Source organism: Haliotis rubra, unplaced genomic scaffold (assembly GCF_003918875.1).
Source record: "Haliotis rubra isolate DU_JTF1 unplaced genomic scaffold, ASM391887v1 Scf135, whole genome shotgun sequence".
In the NCBI taxonomy this organism is placed as follows: Eukaryota; Metazoa; Mollusca; class Gastropoda; order Lepetellida; family Haliotidae; genus Haliotis; species Haliotis rubra.
This window is the reverse complement of record NW_025765281.1, coordinates 1,187,443-1,198,670: the sequence shown is the minus strand read 5'-3', so window position 1 is coordinate 1,198,670 and position 11,228 is coordinate 1,187,443. Positions and strand designations below refer to the sequence as shown.

General features: G+C 47.1%; 1 protein-coding gene across 1 annotated transcript; it reads right to left on the bottom strand.

The window, feature by feature from the left end:
* Positions 1 to 9,099: 9,099 nt before the first annotated feature.
* LOC124267968 (proline-rich protein 36-like) lies at positions 9,100 to 11,084 on the bottom strand. The gene is made up of 3 exons (XM_046702966.1): positions 11,074 to 11,084; positions 10,266 to 10,526; positions 9,100 to 10,003 (listed from the first exon to the last, which is right to left on the bottom strand). The coding sequence occupies exons 1-3, from the start codon at positions 11,082 to 11,084 to the stop codon at positions 9,100 to 9,102; spliced, it is 1,176 nt and encodes a 391-aa protein (XP_046558922.1).
* Between the last annotated feature and the right edge of the window lie 144 nt (positions 11,085 to 11,228).

Genomic DNA, 11,228 nt, shown 5'->3' with positions numbered 1-11,228 from the left:
GTCAAGATTACTGCACGTATAAGGAACTCCTTAATAACTGATTTATACCTTACAAAGGAGATGTGCTTATTATAAACATACACAGTTTTTAGACTGTATCTTAGTTCGTAGTTATTTCTCGTGTAAGACTATACATCGCTTATAGCCGATAAGGTGTTTGCACGTTCTGTTAGAGGGCTAACACGGCACGCGAAGTGAGACGTCAAGTCAGGACCGACAAGATTCCCCATTCAAGCATTTCACGCCAATTTGCTGCCTGCGTTGATCCCCCTCCCCCCTCAAACACACCCCCCGTCATTTCCGAGCGTTCTCCTGTTGCCGTACCCCATTCAGGAAGCAAAGCGGCGATGTCATGGGTTCTGCCTACAGGTTAGAGAGTATTCCATATGGCGCTCGTGCGCGCTGTCATTTCGCGCCATCATCCATCACCCTACAATCATTTTCTGCATACCACTATCCCTCCTGTATCCCCCACCCCTACTCTACTCCCCTCGTTGGGTTACATAATCAGCTCAATATACAAAGCAGGTTTTGGTGTGTGCGAATGATCCTTTGATGCGGGAAGAGCGAAGGAGGCTAGAAGTTTTCGGTTGAGATTGAACCGTTTCGATATTGAGGGAATACAAGATTCCTACGAGCTTCTGGAGGACTGCTTATTGAGGGACACCGTACTTGCAATCTACAGACTCCTAAGCTTGGTTTGAATTGACCAAAATGCCTTAATATGAAATCGGTAAGAGCCCATTGCTGTGGGATGAAGTGACGAACATTTAGATGAAGATATTCTATAGCGACGATAATCTCTTGTTTTCGGGACCGCCTCCGTGGTGTAGTGGTTAGAGCGTCCGCCCGGAGAGCGGTTCGATCCCCGACCGCGTCATACCAAAAGACGCTAAAATATGGTACTTGTTGGTCCCTGCCTTGCGCTTGGCATTAATGGGTACAACAAGGACTGGTCGGGTCGGAGTCAGTATAATGTGTCTGAGTGGGGTATTCATGCTTCACTGTGGCATGGTATCTCAATGGGCTAGCACTATAAAACCAGCTTAAGTCTGGGCTAGTACAAGCAGCCGCACATACAAATACACACGCATGCACGTCGTCATATGAGCGAAATATTCTCCAGCACGACGTTAAACCCAATTTCACCTCATCTTGTTTTCGGAGTCGGCATTATATATGGCAGTTGTTCACCGATGTTTGATAACGGCACATGTGGCGACCTTGGCATGGAGCTGATAAAAGGGGGTTGGGGACCGGATAGTCTGTCTCACAGTCCCTGAACAACATTATTTTCCCTACTGCCTAGCCCTCTCTGCAGTGCTAAAGCCCTAAATAAAGCAAGTCTAGATTTCCTGAATCTCTGGTCTCCCTAGGGCTCCTTTTCAATATAAATGGGCTTGTTTGTTACTATCCAAATTATATATATTCAGAGACTAAGCCTTAGTCTAGGGACCGGATGACTTGGGGATTTGGGGCGAGTACTGTTAAATATGAGGGACGTCGGTCAGACGGCGTGAGGACCTGGAAGAGGACTGTTATATGTTGGTCATACTGTACGGAAGCTTTGAGGACATTGGGCGAGGACTGTTAAATGGAAGGTTTGTCGTCTTTGGAAGAGGGACTGTTAAATCTTGCTCATACTGCACGGAAGTTTTGAGGACTTTGATCGAGGACTGTTAAATTGAAGGTTTGAGGACTTGGTCGAGGACTGTTAAATGATGCTCATACTGCACGGAAACTTTGAGGACTTTGACCGAGGACTGTTTAATTGAAGGTTTGAGGACTTGGTCGAGGACTGTTACATGATGCTCATACCTCTCAGAAGCTTTGTGGACTGATCGAGGACTGTTAAATGGAAGATTTGAGGACTTGATCCAGGACTGTTAAATGATGCTCAAACTGCTCGGAAGCTTTGAGGACTTTGATCGAGGACTGTTAAACGGAAGACTTGAGGACTCGGTCGAGGACTGTTAAATCGCTGAGGTTCATACTGTTAAATGCTGTTCATACTGGAGCTTTGAGGACTTTTATACCTCTGTCTTAGCTATCTGAATGTTTGACAGTATGGTGTCACAAACGTATGTTTTCTAGGGACGATTGTTACGACTTTGTTTCAGTTTGGAATGCTGTCAATGAACGCATTATTGTCACTTTTAGTGATTATTTGTTAGAAGCTGGAATCCTGCATGGGAACGCACCATCTAAAGTGGAAGAATGGCATGGGAGTACATGCATGTATGTTATGGCAAAGATAGCAAGAGGTGACGCCGCTGCATGTTTCTGGGCAACTGGCAATACTATCTAAGGTGGCAATGCTACACAGGGACATATAGTTTGGGACAATTTGTGGAATTTTCTAAGGTGGCAATGTTTGACAGGGACGCATAGGTTTGGACGACTGGCGGTATTGTCTAGGATAGCAATGTTTGACAGGGACGCATAGTTTTGGACGACTGGCGGTATTGTCTGACAGGGACGCATAGTTTTGGACGACTGGCGGTATTGCAATGTGTTTAACAGGGACGCATCGGACAAGTTTTGGACGACTGGCAGTATTGTCTAGGATAGCAATGTTTGACAGGGACGCATAGTTTTGGACGACTGGCGGTATTGTCTAGGATAGCAATGTTTGACAGGGACGCATAGTTTTGGACAACTGGCGGTATTGCCTAAGATAGCAGTGTTTGACAGGGACGCATAGTTTTGGACAACTGGCAGTATTGTCTAGGGTAGCAATGTTTGACAGGGACGCATAGTTTTGGACAACTGGCGGTATTGTCTAGGGTAGCAATGTTTGACAGGGACGCATAGTTTTGGACAACTGGCGGTATTGTCTAGGGTAGCAATGTTTGACAGGGACGCTTGGTTTTGGACGATTGGCGGAATTATCTAAGGTATCAGTGCTTGACACGCCGGTTTGTATGTAGCGCAGGGACTCTCATTTTGAACCACACGTTTTTGGTTGTCACACAAATCATAAAATAGGTAGAATTGTTTAATGAGAAAGGAGTAATTCTTTTTATTCAAACATGTTTTCCTCAAGACGTTCTTAACGAACGTGTAAAAAACCGTCATGGGATGCTATTTGGCGTATTGTGAGAATGCCATTGAGAAGCTTTTATCCAGGAAAACAGGCATTCCAAAGTTATAATTTACTGGGTGACAAAACAGCTTGAATGCAATGGTGGTAGACACAAGATGATACTCTCATGTTGTTTCGGAGTTCTTGGTACATTTGTTAGCCCTTATGCATGTGCACCGATATCCTGGCTACCATTAGCGCCGTTGGGAGCCTGAAGGAACAGCACGACGGGGTGTGTCTTTTAATCGATGCCAGTGATGAAATCCACAACTCGAAAGACATCGCTCAGTTATTTACATTCACGATGAAACTTTAGGATTCCCTGGTCGACTGTAAATTCTACAAAATAATGATTAAGAATTGGCAACACGGCGCCCATAATCCATACATGCAATATTCTGGTCTCAATTGTCAGTTCAGGATTCATTCAGCAGATAACACATGCTGTTAAGTCATCATTAAAACTTACAAAGCTGCAATGAACATCGATTTTTATTCATTTCCCCAATATGGGCGGTGATTGGCATCGGGACTGTGGACGAGTTGGACCTTGTGCATGACGTTATGATCTCTCTGGAATGTTGGTTCCACTCCACATGCCGTCATGTTTGGTGGCTGAGATTGGTACCACGCTAACCTTCTTCATCTTTGGCGGACAAGATTGGTACCATTCTACATGCCGTCATGTTTGGTGGAAAGGTTTGGTACCACGCTACATGCAGTCATGTTTGGTGGACAAGATTGGTATCATATGACATGCCATCATGTGTGGTGGACAAGATTGGTTCCACGCTACATGCCATCATGTGTGGTGGATAGGATTGGTATCACGCTACAGGCCGTCATGTTTGGTGGATAAGATTGGTTCCATACCACACGCCATCATGTGTGGTGGACAAGATTGGTTCCACACTACATGCAATCATGTTTGGTGGACAAGATTGGTATCACGCTACATGCCATCATGTGTGGAGGACAAGATTGGTACAACGCTACATGCTATCATGTGTGGTGGACAAGATTGGTACCATACTACATGCCATCATGTGTGGTGGACAAGATTGGTTCCACACTACATGCAATCATGTTTGGTGGACAAGATTGGTATCACGCTACATACCGTCATGTGTGGTGGACAAGATTGGTTCCACACTACATGCTATCATGTGTGACGGACAAGATTGGTATCACGCACAGGGCGTCGTGTTTGGTGGACAAGATTGGTTCCACACTGTTATCATGTGTGACGGACAAGATTGGAATCACGCTACAGGCCGTCGTGTTTGGTGGACAAGATTGGTTCCCACACTACATGCAATCATGTTTGGTGGACAAGATTGGTATCACGCTACATGCCATCATGTGTGGAGGAAAAGATTGATACCATGCTACATGCTATCATGTGTGGTGGACAAGATTGGTTCCACACTACATGCAATCATGTTTGGTGGACAAGATTGGTATCACGCTACATGCCATCATGTGTGGAGGGAAAGATTGATACCATGCTACATGCTATCATGTGTGGTGGACAAGATTGGTACCATACTACATGTAATCATGTTTGGTGGACAAGATTGGTTCCACACTACATGCAATCATGTTTGGTGGACAAGATTGGTATCACGCTACATACCGTCATGTGTGGTGGACAAGATTGGTTCCACACTACATGCTATCATGTGTGACGGACAAGATTGGTATCACTCTACAGGCCGTCGTGTTTGGTGGACAAGACTGGTTTCACACTAAATGCCATCATGTGTGGTGGACAAGATTGGTTCCACGCCACATGCTATCATGTGTGGTGGACAAGATTGGTATCACGCTACATGCCATCATGTGTGGTGGACAAGATTGGTACAACGCTACATGCCATCATGTGTGGAGGACAAGATTGGTACAACGCTACATGCCGTCATGTGTGGTGGACAAGATTGGTACCACGCTACATGCCATCATGTTTGGTGGACAAGTTTGGTACCACGCTACATGCTATCATGTTTTGTGGAAAGGTTTGGTACCACGCTACATGCCGCCATGTTTTGTGGAAAGATTTGGTACAATGCTACATGCCGTCATGTTTTGTGGAAGGGTTTGGTACCACGCTACATGCGGTCATGTTTCGTGGACAAGATTGGTACCATGCTGCACGCCATCATGTTTTGTGGTCAGGATTCGAACCACGCTACATGCCATCAAGAGTGGTACGACGCTACACGCCGCAAAATGTTGTGGACAACATTGGTACCATGCTACACGTAGTCATGTTTGGAGGATAATAATGGTACCGTCCAACACGTCAAGTCAGACATGTACAGATGACAGCATTGGCACTGAGCTACTCGCTATCATTGAACTATTGGGAGTGTTGACTTGTCACAGGATACTGTCAGAACATAGGGACAGTCATGCGATAGGGACGTTTGGTACGTCACAGCATGGACTGAAGCACTATTGGTACGTCTCAGATTGCTGTCACGACCGAAACACTATTGGTACGTCACAGCATGACGTCACAACTGAATCGACTATTGGTACGTCACAGAATGCCGGAATGAATGACAGACCTTTGACAGGATCAGATCTTTTATAAAGATACCAAATTATACTGACTCGAAATCTAAACCAGCTGTTACATGAGTCTGAAAACAATTTAAATCAATTCAACATGATTTCACTAAGCAGAAATGTTTAATGAAAAACGATGTCTATCACAAAACAGCAATGTAGAATTTTCCTCCTTATAAACCAGAACCTCGTACTCTACGTGCTACAATGTACATTTGTGCAGAACTCACGATATACTCAGAACTTGTCAACAACATTGTTGTATTGCCTATCCGCAAGCAATGAATCTCCGCCAGTTCAATTCAACACGCAGATGGAGAGAAGGTGACCTTCATGTGACCTTGCAATGCCGCTATTACTGGAAGTAATTGGTCTAATCACATTACTGGGCAGGTACCCCGGGGAACAATCATGTACATACCTGGCGGGGAGGGTTCGTTGTTCATTTCAAGTAATCACCTACCTATATTACCGACTCAGGATCCAACGCGATGGGCTGGACTGTGGTGTACGTGCTCGTACCACATGGAACTACTTAAGGCTCTGCTGAGATTGTCTTTGCTTTGCCTCACGCATAGGAGACTAAAGCCTATGTTGAAATTGCCCATGTAAAGCTTTACGCGCTGGAGCGTAGAGAAATACAGCTCTGTTAAAATTGTCCGTGCACCGGTTTAAGATCTGGTATCATCCTCATCATTGACTCATCCTCGGTGTTCCAGGGTATTATATTTCTTGTTTGATTAACACTTTGGCCCATAGGCTGCGATACATTATATGGAACCTTTTTTGAAGCATTTTAAATAGTGAGTGAGTTTATTTTTATGCCGCTTTCAGCAATATTCCAGGAATATCACAGCGGGGGACACCAGAAATGGTCTTCACAAATTGTACCCATGTGGAGATTCGAACCCGGGTCTTCTGAGTGACGAGCGAACGCTTTAACAACTAGACAACCCCACCGCCCCTCAAATAACGTTCATAAGCAAATATAACATGTTTTGTTTTGTTTTGGAATTATTTGGAAGACACGGTGGTTGAGTAAGTTAGATCGCCAACTTGTTGCGCTAGGTGCCTAGCTCCATCAGGAGCGGCGTTTTCGATGTAGATTTTTACACGATTTTGAAGCAACTGAAGTCCTTGGGTGGGTGGTTGAGTGGTTGAGTGGTTGGTTGAGTGAGTGAGTGAGTGAGTGAGTGAGTGGTTGAGTGAGTGAGTGAGTGAGTGGTTGAGTGAGTGAGTGAGTGAGTGAGTGGACAGTCAGCATTTCAAGCTTAATAATTTCGACCTCTGAAATAATCAAGTCACCCTCGGAACCAGTGACTGAAACCATGAAGAAACCCTGAGATTAAGCCCCTGAAACCAGTAGTGCCAGATTAGTCAGTTCCTGGCATGACGTAATGGACTTTTTAATGGGGCAGAATCCCCACAGAATCCGCCATGTAATCCCCTAAGGGAAACGTCTGACAATTCTATCAAAATTCCATAGCTAAGTATTGCCGCCGGAATGTTACATGCCATAGACTTTGCCACAGAGGGTGTCACAGATCCTTTAAACCTGGAGATTATCTTTGAGTGCTGAATATAGTGCTTAGTATACACTCTGACACGCTCTCGCATAATGACATACACCACTGCGGAAGGTACACCACGCGCTGTAACTCATACAGCTGAATTATTGCTTAAAAACGATATGAAACAGTAATGAGAAATGTATCACAACTGTTTGCAATTCATCGTCAGAAAATTAGTGACTGCTATCCCTTTGATGTCGAACGCTTTCAGTGTGTGAGTGAGTGAGTATAGTTTTACGCCGCTTTTAGCAATATTTCAACAATTTCACGGCGGGGGACACCAGAAATGTACCCATGTGGGGAATCGAACCCGGGTCGTCGGAGTGACAAGCGAACGCTTTAACCACTAGGCTACCCAACCGGCCCTCGAGTGTGTTCATGACACCGTGCAATGCTGTCATGGTTCCACCGTTTGTTGTCCTGATGCCGGAGATTGGTGTTCAGAATTTGTTCTTCGTTGTTTTCAAATGTTGTCCCATTGCTTTTAAATGCTGAACCGATTCTGTCGAACGCTGTATCGATGCTTCCAAATGATGTTCTGCTGCCGGAGGCTGACTCGATACTGGTACTGTCGAACGCTCTCCTGATGTTGAACGGCAATTCCGATGCCATCAAATGCCGTTCCTATGCCGTCGAACGCTGTCCTGCTGTTGTCGAATGCTGTCACGATGCCGTTGAGCGCTGTCTCGATGCCGTCGAACGCAGTCACGATGCTGTCGAACGCTGTCCCGATTCTGTTAAACGCTGTACCGATGTTGTCGAACGCTGTCACGATGCCGTCGAACGCAGTCACGATGCTGTCGAACACTGTCCTGCTGTTGTCGAATGCTGTCACGATGCCGTCGAACGCAGTCACGATGCTGTCGAACGCTGTCCCGATTCTGTCGAACGCTGTCATCGTGCCCTTAATCAATACACCGATGCCGTTGAAAGCTCTCCTTATAGTTTTAATGTCGCATTAAAATTGTTCATATGTGGTCCCTTACCCTTCAGTTTCTACTGATCTACTGATCCCTTCATCTACATAACTTTGACACAAATTTCAAGCAATTATTTCTTTCTGAGGCATCAAGTTCTCCGATAGATGGTCATATAAACATGGTTGTATCAATCCTTAAATGTAGCCTTCGAACACAAAATATGACAAATTAAGCAGTCTCTCCGTTGTTTTCTAGACGTGAATTATTTATGAGAACACGGCAAAATCATGAAGGTCAAATCAGCTTCAGACGGTGGCCAGATTAATGGTGCCTTGACTAACGAAACGGCTTGAATGCACACCATGGCACCATCAATGAGTAATTAATTACATCCAAGATCAGAGTCTTCAGAGTTTGGTATACCGAGGTTTCTGTGAAGACACAAACAGATTTGCGGATCGCTCGTAACTTCTAGAACCAGATTATGAGATGGACGAGACCATTTCTGAAGCAGAACTTTACAAGAGCCGGATACTAAAATCGTTAAGTGTCTGAAAAAGTCCGGTTTACGTTGTCTGACGTCACCGATGAAAGGGGACACCGTTGGTCATATGAGAAGACGTTGTCTGGAATTGCAAAGTCGGAATAAAGAGAAACTATAAAAGATATTCAACCACGACACAACCATATAACCTTCACTCAGAGGTGTTCCGGAGTCTCGGTGTTTAAAAGAAAGAGCTATTACGTTGTATGTAATTAAAGCGACATTTAATCAGGCTTTTGTTTTACGTGTACTTTGACGTGATACGATATAGGGAATGTACAGTACATGTAAGTCAGATAATAGTTGAGGTGAGGTGAAGTGAGGTGAGGTGAGGTGAAGTGAGGTGAGGTGAGGTGAGGTGAGGTGAGGTGGGTTGGGTTGGGTGAGGAGAGGTGACGTGAGGTGAGGTTACACCAGGAGAGGTGGGGTGAGGTGGCCTGAGGTGATGTGAGGTGAGACCAGGAGAGCTGGGGTGAGGTGGCCTGAGGTGAGGTGAGGTGAGGTGAGGTGAGGTGAGACCAGGAGTGGCTGGGGTGAGGTGGCCTGAAGGTGGGAGAGGTGAGACCAGGGAGGTGGGTGAGGTGGGTGAGGTGAGGTGAGACCAGGAGAGGTGGGTGAGGTGGCTTGAGGTGAGGTGAGAGCAGGAGAGCTTGGGTGAGGTGGCTTGAGGTGAGGTGAGACCAGGAGAGGTGGCGTGAGGTGGCTTGAGGAGAGGTGAGACCAGGAGAGGTGGGGTGAGGCTTGAGGTAAAGGTGTGAGGAGAGAGGTGGGGTGAGGTGGCTTAAGGTAAAGGTGAGGCCAGGAGAGGTGGGGTGAGGTGGCTTGAGGTGAGGTGAGACCAGGAGAGGTGGGGTCAGGTGAGACCAGGAGAGGTGGGGTGATGTGGCTTGAGGAGAGGTGAGACCAGGATAGGTGGGGTGAGGTGGCCTGAGGTGAGGTGGGAGGTGAGACAAGGAGAGCTGGGGTGAGGTGGCCTGAAGACAGGCGAGACCAGGAGAGCTGGGTGAAGTGAGACCAGGAGAGGTGGGTGAGGTGGCTTGAGGTGAGGTGAGAGCAGGAGAGCTTGGGTGAGGTGGCTTGAGGTGAGGTGAGACCAGGAAAGATTTGGTGAGGTGGCTTGAGGTGAGGTGAGACCAGGAGAGCTGGGGTGAGGTGGCTTGAGGAGAGGTGAGACAGGAGAGGTGGGGTGAGGTGGCTTGAGGTGAAGGTGAGGCCAGGAGAGGTGGGGTCAGGTGGCTTGAGGTGACGTGAGGTGAGACCAGGAGAGCTGGGGTGAGGTGGCTTGAGGTGAGGTGAGACCAGGAGAGGTGGGCTGAGGTGAGACCAGGAGAGGTGGGGTGAGGTGGCTTGAGGAGAGGTGAGACCAGGAGAGGTGGGGTGAGGTGGCTTGAGGTGAGGTGAGACCAGGAGAGGTGGGGTGAGGTGGCTTTTGGAGAGGTGACACCAGGAGAGGTGGGGTGAGGTGAGACCAGGAGAGCTGAGGTGAGGTGAGACAAGGAGTGCTGGGGTCAGGTGGCTTGAGGAGAGGTGAGACCAGAAGAGCTGGGGTGAGGTGGCTTGAGGTGAGGTGAGACCTGGAGAGCTGGGGTGAGGTGGCTTGAGGAGAGGTGAGACCAGAAGAGCTGGGGTGAGGTGGCTTGAGGTGAGGTGAGACCAGGAGAGCTGGGGTGAGGTGGCTTGAGGAGAAGTGAGACCAGGAGAGCTGGGGTGAGGTGGCTTGAGGAGAGGTGAGACCAGGAGAGCTGGGTGAGGTGGCTTGAGGAGAGGTGAGACCAGGAGAGCTGGGGTCAGGTGGCTTGAGGAGAAGTGAGACCTGGAGAGCTGGGGTCAGGTGGCTTGAGGAGAAGTGAGACCTGGAGAGCTGGGGTCAGGTGGCTTGAGGTGAAGGTGAGGTGAGAAGACGTAGGGTGGGATTGGGTTGGGTTGGGCGAGGTTGGTGAAGTTAAGTGAGGCCTGGAACTATTGTTGAGGTAACTTGGGGTGATGGTGAGATGAGATGAGGTGTCCGACAACCTGTAATTCTGTGTCTGACTGCAGTTGTTTCTTTGTTGACTGTAGATAATTCTGCCCTTTTCTGTGGGTGATTCTTTCTTTGTTTCTTAACGCATGTCTAGTTGTCTTGCAAAAGTGTGTCATGTCTTATGTTTGTGCCAAACCCAGTGTTTGTATCGTATCTCATTATTCTGCCCAAACCCATGTTCATACCCACGCAATATTTGTGCCATGTCCAATGTTTGTGCTATATGACATTTTTCTCTCGTGCCCCATGTTTGTGCCATAAGTCATCTGTATGTCATATACACATTTACAGGATATCAAACATATGATGTTTGTGTCACATTCAATGTTTGTGTGATGTTCCGCTATCTTGTAATGCCCCACGTGTTTGTCATTTTCCGTGTTTGTGTCGAATCTGTGTCAAACCTCATGTGTCTACCATATGCAGTAAGAGTAACAGGGGCGGTGGGGTAGCCTAATGGTTAAAGCGTTGGCTCGTCACGTCGAAGACCCGGGTTCGAATCCCCACATGGGCACAG